The sequence below is a fragment of the Podarcis gaigeae genome (genome assembly GCF_964106915.1).
Source record: "Podarcis gaigeae genome assembly, chromosome: 6".
Classification (NCBI taxonomy): Eukaryota; Metazoa; Chordata; class Lepidosauria; order Squamata; family Lacertidae; genus Podarcis; species Podarcis gaigeae.
The window spans coordinates 87,330,022-87,344,097 of record NC_139682.1 but is presented as its reverse complement, the minus strand read 5'-3'; the positions used below and the strand labels follow the sequence as shown (position 1 = coordinate 87,344,097).

At 40.0% G+C, this 14,076-nt stretch overlaps 1 protein-coding gene across 2 annotated transcripts in view; it reads right to left on the bottom strand.

Annotated features, from left to right (window-relative positions):
• The window catches only part of KIFAP3 (kinesin associated protein 3), a 72,801-nt gene that overhangs the window by 46,873 nt on the left and 11,852 nt on the right, over positions 1-14,076 (bottom strand). For both annotated transcript variants that reach the window (XM_083743834.1, XM_083743833.1), the window contains exons 8-11: positions 13,912-14,010; positions 11,676-11,854; positions 9,654-9,816; positions 906-1,006 (exon numbers count right to left, since the gene is read on the bottom strand). In XM_083743834.1, coding sequence (XP_083599960.1) covers positions 906-1,006; positions 9,654-9,816; positions 11,676-11,854; positions 13,912-14,010 — 542 coding nt within the window. The remainder of the gene's footprint in view (positions 1-905; positions 1,007-9,653; positions 9,817-11,675; positions 11,855-13,911; positions 14,011-14,076) is intronic.

Genomic DNA, 14,076 nt, shown 5'->3' with positions numbered 1-14,076 from the left:
TCACAACTCTTTATTGCCCTAAAAAAATGCTGATTATGTAGACTTAACTTTTTTAATTTGAACGTAATCAGTTCGGAATATAAATACTAAAGGTAAGCAGTATCTCTGTAGTGACAAACAGTACAAAATCAGACTACTGAAGGCTCTTCAGGAACTCATCAAGGCTGTTCGCTACCAGCTTTATCATTTGTCATGTCAAACCACTGGCGAGTGCAGCAAGAACCTACCTAGATATAACTGGAGTCTAAGGAGGTTATGGGGTGTTTAACATCAATTTCAACATAGACAAAAGGCGTTCCAGAAAGCAAGACCCAAAGCATTAGGTCCAATTTACAGGGGAAAGGATGTGGACTTTGGGAGAGCCAACATATCAAAATAAACTTATGAAGGAGATAAAAGAAGTCTAAGTTAGGTGAACCCAGTTTGAAATACCATAAATATTCCTTTTTCAGTAAAGTTACTAATGAATGGACTGAACCAAGGAGAGTAACCTGTTACCATTGATCAGTGAAAGCTCAAAAGTATAGAGATCCAAAACTACACAAATTGCCTGAGAACAACAGAAAATCCCAAGACCATACAAGAAAGATAAATTTCAAAACCTTCCTGCTCACTAAGATTTTTCTGAAGCAGCAGCAGCTTTCTGGAGTTACAATTTCTAAAAATGATCATGAGCAGCACTGCAACAAAACAGAGGCAAATTATTTGCCTGCCAAATCAATGGGCAAATCCTATTGCCTAGAAGAAAAATGGGTGGTTACCCCCCAAAAAAGCCATTGAAGAGCATTAGCAAGGGGGAAAATATTGTCACTTTTACTGTAATGTCCTTATGAATTCTGCTACAAGGAAACTGAGGATTAATCCAGTATGGGTGAAATGGCCATTTGAAAAGAAGACACACCTACCTGAGGAATGCAGTCTGTGTATGCAAACATCGATTTAAAGCGATCATCCATGCTTATATGGTAGAGAATACACATGGCCACTTGCTTATAATTTTCATTGGCTACGGAAAAAGAAATGGACAAAAAGGATAACCTAGATTAATTCATGTTGTTTGAATTGGCATTATTGCACATTTAACCAGGTTTTTAAAGACTTTTCAAAGTTTACCATTTCAGAGACAAGCATTTGTACTATTCTACTGTTACTGCCCATTAAAAATAAAAAAGGAACAAAGAAAACATTTTGAAGTAAATGCAACACCAGGCAGAATCAAAGCAAGAACCATTTTGGATGCACCTTGATAGACACTGAGCCAATTGTTGTGTCTCCTGATTTATTCTTCATGCCCCCAAGTATTTCTCTCTTAGTATTGGGTTCTAATACTTCAGGATGTCAGGCGACCAGTCTCTTCACTCCCACTGTTCCCCTGTCTTTGCCATTTCCTGCCCGTCCCAACCCTTTCAACTCAGTAAGCTAAGGATAAGCTTAGTGTTACGGAGCTGCCATTTATCATGGGAATTCTAACAGTTGATTCTGAAGATTCAACAAAGAACTGGGGGATGAAGGCTTTTAGAGTAGAGGTAGGCAGCTCGCTCCATATCAAAGATCTAATAAAAAATATATTTAGCACAGTCTAGCTGCAATATCTTCTGGATTTTTCCTATGGAAATCAATGGAATTGAAAAGTACTTAATTTTAGATTAATCATGCCCACTGTGTTCTGAATATAAGAGAGCATTGCTCTATTATAGGGGCAATTAACAATATGCACACCCCTTTTACCAATATGCATACCCCTTTTATGCATACCATTTAAAGAAAATTTCCTTAGTACTGTAACGGTTCCGTGGTGAAGAGAAAGAGGGAACTGGCAAGAGAATCTGTAAAGATCCTATTGGAAGTCCAATCTCAGTTCAAAGTGCTTAGAAATGTACACTCACTCCTTCCACCCAATCATGTGGCAAATCCTTCTCTTGTTCCGCCCCCAGTAAAAAAATAAAAAATAAAGCAGGGGGATGATATTGCACATAGCAATATAGCTTAGTATAAGCATCAACACATTCCTCCTGCAAACCTAGTGTGAAAAGGAGGCTATTTCAGTTGTACAGCCTACATCTTTGCTCACTCTAGACCATGTCCCAGAACTTGAGGAATACACACACCCTGCCATTCCTGTTGCAGGTCTGTGTCCTCTAATATACCGTATTTTTTGCTCTATAAGACGCACCAGACCACAAGACGCACCTAGTTTTTGGAGGAGGAAAACAAGAAAAAAAATATTCTGAATCTCAGAAGCCAGAACAGCAAGAGGGATCGCTGCACAGCGAAAGCAGCAATCCCTCTTGCTGTTCTGGCTTCTGGGATAGCTGCGCAGCCTGCATTCGCTCCATAAGACGCACACACATTTCCCCTTCCTTTTTAGGAGGGAAAAAGTGAGTCTTATAGAGCAAAAAATACGGTAAATCATGGGTATGTTCCATATAACAGTCCAATGTTAGCATGGGAAGAGCAAGAAAAGGGTTATGGGACTGGTAGCTCTCTGGTCTGTTATGCAGTTGGTCAAGTAGACCAAGACATTATGGGTGGTCAGCACTCATTTTGTACTAACAACGTTCAGAGATTATGAATAACTGTCACTGCAATTTCTATCACAAGGAGTTTTGATGTCATTGTGCATCTGCTAATTATTTCCCCTATGAGTGGATAAAGTTGGAAGGCAGATAGGCAAAGGGAAGGGAGAAGCACAGCACACCAGACTGACCCAATTTAAGCGCAAGATTACATGATGTTTCATAGGGAAAGTCATAGCAAGGCAACAATTCAGATATAAACACAAATGCCAATTCTATGCAAGGATTTTAAAAAACAAGGATTAAAATAGTCATATGATGCCTTGCAGAGAGACAAGCTGTTTAAAAACAACAGCATTTAATGACCAATGGTGGGTTGGCCAAACGCTTAAGGACAGCTCTAGCAACTAACAGCCTGGACATTATGTATTATGGTAATAAGGTTAAATAATGATGAGCTCACTGGCTAATAAACTGGGTGGTCAGAAATACTTTGAATTTATTCCCACAGGAATTTATCATTGATTAATCAAATCATTATTCCAAAGTGTTATTCAATTGTCCTTTGCATTTATACTACCATTCCAGAACACTTGGTCATTCCCAGCTGAAGGCTGTTAATGCTCAGCAACCCAGTCATTAGCAGCAATAACTGGTTTTTCTGTGGAAATTATTGCCATTATAAAATATACTCAGTGGTTTATAGAAATAATACTGTTAAATTTGCAGCTGCAGTTCATCTGGAACAGCTGGGGTGGAAAAATATTGTGTCCCTTGGGCTGTTTTCACAACAAGTTTTCAACAAATTAAAAGCTCCAACTACACATATGATGAATCCAAAGTTCAAAATTATTTTAAGCTTTTGAACATTAAGCAAGCCATGTAGCAGCAATTATAGACCAAAACTACTCCATTCTGCTCATTAGTACACAAATCCTAACCATGCTAGGGCTGCAATGCAACACTGAGGTTTAATCCTCTCTCTACATTTTGTGACTTGTACGCCCTGCTCAGTAGAATCAATCTGACGCATCTGCGCTAAAGAATATGTGCACATCACTACATGAAACCCCAACATATATGCCTTCCTTTGCAATATCATCATATCACCTTGGCCTGCTCCCGCACAGAACAAAACAATGCCTGTACCCTATTGAGCTTATTTTCCCACTTTTTGTTTTGTTTCCCACATGTAATAATTTTTAGATTAACAGAGGAATTCCACAAAAAAAGGTCACACGGGCCAAGAGGCAATATGGCAGAAGTCCTACTATGCCGATGGAACATGAAATATGCTGCCACCATGGCAGATAGGCCAATGGAAAACTTCATCAGTGTAGCAGTTGTGCTGGCAAAAGTATGCCATTGAAAACATCTAAAAGTGGGACAGGGTGGGAAACAACACAGGGAGGCACACACATATGCTGTACCCCTCCAGACCATGAGCACATCCCTGTCAATGGGGCAACTTTACACCAGCCCTGAAACTGAGACAAGGAACCTCCCTCTCACTGACTGCATGACAAAGCATAAGATATGGTGGAATTAACCAGCAGAATTTTGCACCAGCTGAAGTTTCTGAACCGTCTTCAGAAGTAGCCCTATGTATAATGTGTTGCAGTAATCCAGCCTAGCGGTTACCAGAGCCAAGAAAACAGAAGTTAAGCTATCCCTGTCCAAATAAGGGGCGCAGCTGGGCCACCAGCAGAAGCTGATGGAAGGCACTCTACAACACTGAGGCCACCTGAGCCTCAAGCGACACCAAGAGATCCAGGAGTACCCACAATCTGCATACCTGCTCCTTCGGGGGCAATTGTAACCCCATCGAGAGCAGGCAACCTCTCATCCATCACTCCACTAACAGTGCCTAGGTCAGGCATAGGCAAACTCGGCCCTCCAGATGTTTTGGGACTACAACTCCCATGATCCCTAGCTAGCAGGACCAGTGGTCAGGGATGATGGGAACTGTAGTCTCACAAACATCTGGAGGGCCAAGTGTGCCTTTGCCTGGCCTAGGTCTTACCTGGATTGCGTTTCAGTTTGTTGACTCTTGTCCTCATTACTGAGGTAAGACCATGGTCCCGTTCATCCCTGCCTCACCTGCAGCTATAAAGAAGTAGAGCTGTGTGTCATCACTCCAGATAACGTCACACAGTGGTTTCATGTAGATGTTAAACAGCACAGGGAATAAAATTAAACCCTGAGGAACTCCACACTGAAGGCTCCATGGCGCCCTAAGCATCACCCTCTGGAAATGACCATCCAAGTAGCACTTGGATCCTGCAATATGGGTGAGCTTCCCTTCAAAAACAGGCAAATCTGCACTTTGTAATCCCACCTACCCTTGAATGACGTAATCTAGCACTGTTTAGACTTCAGTGCAAACATAGCCTAGGGACCTAGGATCTCTTCTTCCATGTTGCCTTCTATCTAGACAACTCTAGACCTACATGGATTATGGAGGCAACGTATTTTTCCAAGACATGCATGCTGCAAATAGCACAAAACCCACCTTCTGAATAAATCTCTGAATAATTACTGTTTTCCCAAGACCAATCCCTTTCATTCTTAATATGATTCAGCTAGTTCCTGCTAGAAAGAAAAGGACACCTTAGGCAATGTTCACACACAAAATATTGAAACCAGCTGTGGCAGGACTGCCATAGGAATAAAGGTTTCCTCATTTAATTGGGAAAACAGGAGGAAGCATAACATTTTACTACCATGAATAACTTCAAGCAATCCTGATAAGAGACTTTGCTGTGCTCTCAGGGCAGGACATGTGCTTTCTGTTACAATCTGCCACATCTAACCCCAATTGTTTGCTCACTTAATCGGGTTGGAAAATGTATGTTTCTTTATAGGATAAATTAGGCTTATTAAAATTAGAACAACATTGCTGTAGCCAATAAGAAGGTCCTTTCTCAAACAAATGTGTGAAACTGCATATTAAATTCATTATGAAAAGGCCAAGCCAGGGCATAAAGGAAAAGTTGGTTTAAAACTTCTTGGAAATAAACGTTCATAAAAATAATGGAACCTTTATTAAAAAAGAAAAGAAAAAAGACCATAGCTCTGGTAGACAAAGAAGGCATACAACTTTTTAAAAGCTGAAGATAAAACTGAACACAATAGCAGCATATAATACCACAAGACACGTGTAAAGACATAAAAACAAAGTTTATTTGCAGTTGTTTTTGACTATCAATTAAACTTTGTGAACAGGTTAAGCTTGAAGGGCAGATGGGCAACCTGGGAAAGTAGCCCAACTAGGAGAAGCAAAACTCTGGTCCTAAACCACCACAGCCTTGCGGCTACACTCATACATGAGAAAGGCTTCGGTTGTAAACCCCACGGAAAAATGCCTTGCAATACATCTTTGGGAGAACAAAAGGTTCAGGAGTAAACCCTACACAAATCTGGAGTGGAGTCCCTAAGGCTGTTGGATAGTGTCTTGTATGCCTCCTTCAGGCAACTCCTGCCGCCAAGATGGTGTCAAATGTATTGCTTTCCTTTTCTTTGGACCACAACAGCAAGGCAGGGGCATGTTTTGGGCAGCCCAGGACCTCTATACACACTCCCCAGGTCTGCATTCTAAGAGGTCACTTCAGTGTTGCAAATACAGCAAAAGCACAGGAGGCAGCAGTTACAAGTTATAAACACAACCTGATATGCCCAAACAGATATTTAGCACTTCAGCACTCCATGGACCTGTTTATCTCCAGATTTCAATAAGATCATCTGTTCTGAGGTTCTAAATCACAATTTATTAAGGAAACAAATTGCAATACTGTCCTTCAGAGAAATCAGAAGTAGCAAACAGGTTTTGAAGACCAGGCCTTTTTCGGAAGGGGGTTTAGAAAAAACAAGACAGTCAAAGTTAAGGCCATTCAATTATGCCACAAATGTGAAATTAAGAAGGTGAGGTGGAGAATCATTTTGAAGTGGGATTTTTTTTTTTTTTTTTACCAACAGCAGCACCCCTCATAGAACTGACTTAGGAGAAAGAACAAGGTAATGCAGTCAAAAGGTTAAAAAATATTTACTAACTTAAAAAATCATCTTGGTTAACATCGTTTTACAATGCCCCAATTTTGAGGAACAATTCACTTAATAGGCAGATGGCTCGAGTGACTTCAGAGACAGGCCTTATTACACTATATTTGTCAAGAAAATAATTTCCTAGGGAAGCAAAAGCTGGATCTAGACACATCAAAGAAGTGTTTCAGTTAAATGCATCTCAAACTTTGTATGAGAAACCGGGTTAGCAAAAACAGAACTCCACAGCACCATCTGGTGTCATAGTTTTAGAATGCATAAAAGACACATATAAAGCGCTTTTTCTTTGCCAGTGCTGCTGAGTCCAAAGGTAAAGAATGAATGCCTGCCAATTAAGGGACCATAGCAGCAATGGGGAACCTCAGGCCTGTAGGGCTAATTAGGCCTCGTAGGGGTCCTAATTTGGCTGGGAAGGCCATTTCTTCCAAGCCACACCCACCTGCCCTAAACCCAACAGGCAGGCAATGATGCAGGAACTGATAGGTGGACAACCCTCACTCACCTGTTAAAATGACCCACAGGGGTTGGGGGAGATCAGGATCCAGTCCACTGGCCAGCTCCCTAACCCTGGACTATAACACCACTCAAGCATAATTTATCTGGGCCCAGCACTAACTTACAAGAATCAATTCATTCTGCCACAAACCTCTTTATGTTCTGAAAGGTTGTCAAGAAAGGCCTCCGTGTCCTTTCAAAAGATGGATTGGTGCACTTAGATTGCTACAGTTCCTTTTGTTTAAGCTTCCGATGACTGTCAGGCCACCTGATTCGTATAACGGTTAGCGGTAATGGGACCTGTAGTCCATAACTTCTAGAGAGCAACCCACTAGCTCCCACTGCTATCTTGACAGTCCAATACTGTCCAGTGCTTTCCCCCCCTGGGGATACTCAAAGGTACGCAGTACCGGCACCTTCTTTCCCAAATGTTAAAAGTGTGGTACTTACTAGAACAACTTCATGGTGAGTACGGACACAATTTTTCTATATAAAAAAGGCACCATGCAAAAATCAAGAAACAAGAATGCAAAAATCCACCCCAAGTGTCTGTCTCTGTAGTATCCACAAGCGTGCTTCAAGCACACTGAGATCCCAACCTACTTTTTTCAGGCAGACCGACAGCTATTCCTCTTATTTTCAAAACCAACACAAAGCAGGGTCATGCCGGGATTACAAAAGAATTATGTGGAAATATTTTGCTGCTCACATCTCTCTGGACAAGGCTAAATGGAAACAGGCTCCCAAGGCTTGGGTTTTCAGCTGTTAAGGGAATAAAAAGCCATCTCTGTAGGATTTGCCTTGCCTGGCTTCAGAACAGCCTGCGCAAAATTTGCAGCCAACAAAATAAAAGTATAGCTAACTGATATGCATGCTAGAAGTTTTTGACAGAACTGACTGACGGAAAGCAAGCTGGGTTCTGGAGAAAACAGGTTCATGGAGTGCCAACATGCTAAATATCTGTGTGGGCATATCAGCAGAAGTCTTTTGAGAACCTGTGATATGTGCTGCCTTTGTCAATATACCAAAGGACTTTCAGCCACTTAAAGCAACTGTTATGATGATCATATCAAAAGCAGAATGTAAGCGAGGGTTCAAAATTATAAATATTATCCCCTTGCCAACAGCTAATTCAATATTACTACACACAGTGACCTGTTTGAAATTCATCAGATTGGATGGCCCTCCAAAATACATCTTTTAGCTGGATGACTATGTAAAGTGATGATCTGGACAGAGAAATAGATATGCAGTCTTGTTATACTCCTGTACTAAAGAACTGCACACAAATACATATTGAGAACAGTGTTAGAAACTGAGATATGAAAGCTAGGAGCTAAATGGCACCTTAAACTGAGGTTATGGGCGCAACAATGGAATGTCTAGGCATGCTTTTTTTAATAAGAATACAAAGCTGAAAATGAATGAACTGCAGCTAAAATATTATGTTCATTTTTCACATGGTCTAGTCCTTCCCCTGCCCACCCCCTAATATTCTTCAGAGGGTCTCTTCTCCAGGCTTCAGAGAGTAGCTGGAAGTGGGGAGGCAGAAAAAGGACCTGCCTTTCCTTCCACTCTGCAGTTTTAATCTGAAATCTTCGGCACAGTACTGCACCCAGAGCTCAGAAACTTCTTCTGCTAGTGAAATTCGTCACAAAATGCGCCTACAATGGGAGTTTTGAAGACTGATTGAGAATATCCAGAAACTAATTTTGCAGATATATCATGTTTAATACTACATCTAGAAGTGGTGCTCATTTATTAATCATTACATAGAAGAAAGTATCAGTGTATCTGAAGAAGTGTGCATGCACACGAAAGCTCATACCAAGAACTAACTTAGTTGGTCTTTAAGGTGCTACTGGAAGGAATTTTTTTTTGTTTTGTACATAGAAGAAATAATTTCCAAGTGTGGACCTAATTCAAGCTGGCTTGTTACAGAGATATATGAATGAACTACAGTTTAGAGAGATACTTGTCTAAATTGAAGTGTGAATTTCTCTTAAAAAATACAATTTTGAATGCATGTTTGACCAATATACACATTTTTGCAAGCAATTTCCTCCAACCTAATGCATTTTTGTTTGTCAATTTCATGAATGCATGCATTTTTATACACATTATTTTGTGTTCTAATTTTTTTTATGCTGTGAACTTCTCTGCGATCTTTGGATGAAGGGCAGTATACAATTTTTAATAACAACAATAATAATAAATGTGTTTTTGTACAGATTGTTTGGTTGAAAAACATTATATAAAAATCAGAGAAGTGCAAATTTTAGAGGCTAGCTGTGTTCAAAAAGTGCATCTTCTCATTAAAAGGCAAACAAAACCAAATTTCTTCCCATTCCCCACATCATATTTTCATTTTCTCCCTACCTTGAGAGCTTTAACTCAAATATTACCTTGAACTATGCTTGCTATATTCTAAAACAGCTTCATTTAAGGGGGCATGTTAGAGAATTGGTAATAATTAGGAGATCAGTAGCAAAAATATATATTTTTCCAGACAATATTTCACTAAGAAAATGCTTTCAGTAGTTCTAAGGTTAAAGTGAGTAGTGAAAAAAGACTGAAACCTACCCAACAATGCAGTGAGTTTTGGAAGAAGCCCAACTTGTACCATTTTATTTCTCAAGCCTGTGTCAAATGAAAGGTTCAGTAAAAGTCGAAGAGTAATGTTCAGCAAGTCTTCATGTTCACATGGTACCATTTTAACCAGTTTGTCAACAATATCCATTTCAACCTGTGTTAGAAGCATAGGAAAGTAAGAATTCTGAAAGCCTTCTTGCAAAGATTTCATAAAATGGAACAACAGTTAAAAGTTTAAGGCTTCCAAAGCATTTTCTCCTCAAATACAGTAATTTTTATTTTTCTAAAAAGAGGTCTGCTGAAGTTTCCTCATGAATAGCTTCTGGCTGAAGGTTACCAAAACATAAACAATAATTAAGTCAAAGTTCAGCAATGCTCAACATCTGGAAAGAGAACCCGTTCAAGTGATACTACAGGCTCAGAACTTTAGGAATGCAATTAAAGAATTAGTAAATTAATTAATTAATTAATTAAAGAATTAGTAAAAACTGGGGTGGAGGAGTGAGATGAAACAATTAACTATATGAAACTATAACTACCAAGACACTGTGTGTATTCTAGGCAGCAAAATGTTACCCTTTAACAGATGTATGAAGGTCATGTTCAACTGCATATCATTTTAAATGCCAGAACGATTTAATTAATTCATTTTAAAAGCTATATTCCAAAGACTTATGAGCAGTATCATATCCCGATATCATGTTTTCTGCACAGAGGACAGAGCAAAGTGAGACATTTGATCATGACCGGCAGTAAACAAGAGTTCTCTTCTCAGCAACATTTCTCTGATACATGTCAAGACTCTCTAGTTTTATGCAAAAGCATGCCTATTTCTTTAATCTAAGAAGCAAAACGGAAGGAAAACAATCAGAATGTTTTTGTCATCCCTTTTTAAATCAACTGGAATCATAGAAGGGTACAGGCAAGAACTCAGTAACTGAATTCAAGGCATCTGCTGCAGAATTTTAAACATAGTAATATCAAGATCAGAGTGATGCAAAAAACCCAAAGAGTTTAAGCACAATGTCTCCTTCAACTCCAGTTGTGGATATTTTTGGTGCAGTATTTTTTATCTAGGTGGAAAGAATGTGGCAGGGTGGGCGTCGAAAGGGTGTCTAGACGGTGCTCCCCATTAGGTGTGTGGGGCGCCGGAACTTAACCCCCATAAAAGAGGGGAGTTGCCTTTATTTAACTGCTGAAATAAATGATCGGAGTTGCAGTCAAACAACATCTGAAGGGCTATAGGCTCCCTATTGCTGGTCTTGAATAACCTAATAAAAGGTAAAGGGACCCCTGACCATTAGGTCCAGTCGTGACCGACTCTGGGGTTGCACGCTCATCTCGCTCTATAGGCCGAGGGAGCTGGCATTTGTCCACAGGCAGCTTCCGGGTCATGTGGCCAGCATGACTAAGCCGCTTCTGGCGAACCAGAGCAGCACACGGAAACGCCGTTTACCTTCCCACCGGAGCGGTCCCTGTTTATCTACTTGCACTTTGACGTGCTTTCAAACTGCTAGGTTGGCAGGAGCAGGGACCGAGCAACGGGAGCTCACCCCGTCACGGGGATTTGAACCGCCAAGCTTCTGATTGGAAAGTCCTAGGCTCTGTGGTTTAACCCACAGCGCCACCCGCGACCCTCTGAATAACCTAATATATTCAGATAAAAGGCATGCCTGCATACACCAAGTCAGCCATTTGTCCGTTGATCCCATAGAAATCTACTGTGATTGGCCATAGCATTTCAACATATCAGACAGAGACCTTTCCAAGCCCTGGAGTTGTGAGGGACTCCTCTACATGAAAGACATGCACACTTCCAGTGAACTTTTATCTTTCCCTGTGTGAGGTACATGAAGGTGCAAGTTCCCAGATCTAACGCCATACCAATTCAAGCAAACTGCAAATGCAGACCTAGGTACAAATGGAGAACAGGAAAGCAATGATGTTGCCCTTTTTTTGATTAGCTTTCCATAGACAACTAACATGGTTTCAGCAAAATGCTAGAAGATTTACCATATCATTTTTGTTTTCCATGAAGATGCTGAGTTTCTTCAGAAATGACACAACCAGTATCAGCAGCTCAAAGTTATCCCGGTCCAGAGCTTTCACCAACATGTGGACAATGTTTTTGTTTCTCATCTTCAGCTCAGTACGAGTATCCTCCGCAAGGTTCAACAGCAGGTAAAGGGCAACTGGCACATTTGGGGTGGGGTGGGGGAGAAATCACAATACTGAGAAACAAAAAATGTAGCGCTCATTCATTTCTAAGAATGTGAAATATTTCCAAGGATTTTGAATACTGCAAACATCTCCTGTGTATGGGTCAGTGAAATGAGAGCCACTTAAGCATAGTGTGTCCTCTTTGATGCTTAAGTGATTTCAACAACGAAAAGGTAGAAGTAAGCTACTGTATATATTTTAAGTGTTTTAGTTTACTGGGAAAATGTAGCTTGGTCTTTTAAAAATAAACTCAAACATTTACACCAATTATCATAACAATATTAAACATGGCTTGGCTCCTACCTAGGGTTGCCATATTCCCAAAAGTGAAAATCTGGACCAAGTTGTTGACCTCCCCCCCCCCCCCCCGCCGGGGCACCACCTATCTCTTTTCAGAATCAACAGTGGACCATATTTAAGCAGCAAAGGTGGACTAGCCCATTTACTGAGTGGTTGCTCAGAACTGCTTCCCTGGAGGTTCCAGAGGCAGAGAAACGCCTTTCAGTTGAGCTGGAATTTGATGGTTAGTCTTAAAGTTAAATGGGCTCTCTTTCTATACCTGCTACCTACAGTAAGACTTCTGAATAAAGGGAAACATTTCAAATAAATTATAGGAGAAGGTTTAAGTTCATTCCACCATAAGCATAAATAATAACAAGCTATACCCAGGCAGTATTATTTGTTACACATCCCACTGAAATCAATGGACTCTACAACTCATAATGAAAGGCAAATTCTATTCTCCAGTTGAATTATATGAATGAACAAAGCGTTAAGAGATTTCATACACTATTGACCTGTAGTCTTATCTAGACTTTAACCAAGTGCCACAAAAGATTATACATGCGTCCAAATTGTGTAATAACATCCAGCCATATTTAGGCATTGTGCCCAGGGAAGGTCACTTCGGTATTGCTAACACAGTGGTTTGACTGTGCCAACAATATTTAGAAGAATATCGGGGTTCACATTTTCCTGTACTATTAATATCCATGATCTAGTATCAAATTTCCATAGAAAGTTTTATCTATTCAATATATTCTATCCATTCAGCGCCTTTTCACTTCCAGTGCTGTACACAAATTCTTAAACAAACGCTGGAAATTTCTCATTTTCTGATGGTCATTAGCTGATACCTAGTTGATGTTGGTAGTGTGCTAGGGCCTTAGCTCTGTGCAGGCCTCATGTAACCTGAAAGCAGGGGGCTTTTCTCAACAGATGAATTTGTAAGTAGAAATGATTGGCTGTTTAACAAAATTCATAGACTGTTTAATGAAAAAGTATATTAAGCAGTTACCAATGAAAGTCTAAAATGTTTATTTTAAAAATCAATAAAATAATCAAACTTTAAAAATAAATAAAAGTAATTTATATATAACAAATATTTACATACTGCTATTTCCTTTAAAAAAAAATCAAAGCGGTTTATAATAATACATTTATTTATTAAAAAAAATCAACTAGCTATTGCAGAAAGATGTGTCCTTAGTTGCCTGCATAGGCCTGTGGAATAGAAAAGTTTTCAGCAGGCATTTACATTTTCAACAAAAAGTGCCTGCGGAACCTCTACTGCAGGCATCCCCAACCTTCACCCCCCCCCCAGATGTTTTGGACTACAATTCCCATCATCCCTGACCACTGGTCCTGCTAGCTAGGGATCATGGGAGTTGTAGGCCAAACATCTGGAGGGCTGCAGGTTGGGGGCGCCTCCTCTACCGGGTCAATGACACAGCTCTGTTTTTTGTTGTTAGCACATGGGCCTCACCAACTCTGGGAACAACCAATGACACTCCAATAACAAAGTAACAAATATGAGTAAGCTTGCTGAAATGAAAATGTTTTTAACAGGTGTAAAAAAAATCACAGTTCAGCAAAGGTGCCCACCTCCTATTAACAGCTGCAAAACCAAAATAAGCTTCGCTGAAATAGCAGTTCTGAGTAGCCCAAATAGCTTCAGTGTTAAAAGGACATCAACAACCTTGGAGTCCTTAAGAACGGAGAAAGTAACTACTACATTAGGAATTTGTACCTCGAAGTAACTGCTCTTGCTTGACAACAAGCCCCTGGTACTTTTTAAAGGTTTTTTCATATTCTTTTTTCAGGGTTTGATTATCAGGATCTTCATCAAGTGAACATTGGGAGTTAAGAATATGCTCAACACATCAGGGGAAAAAAGAAAGAACAGAAACTCTTC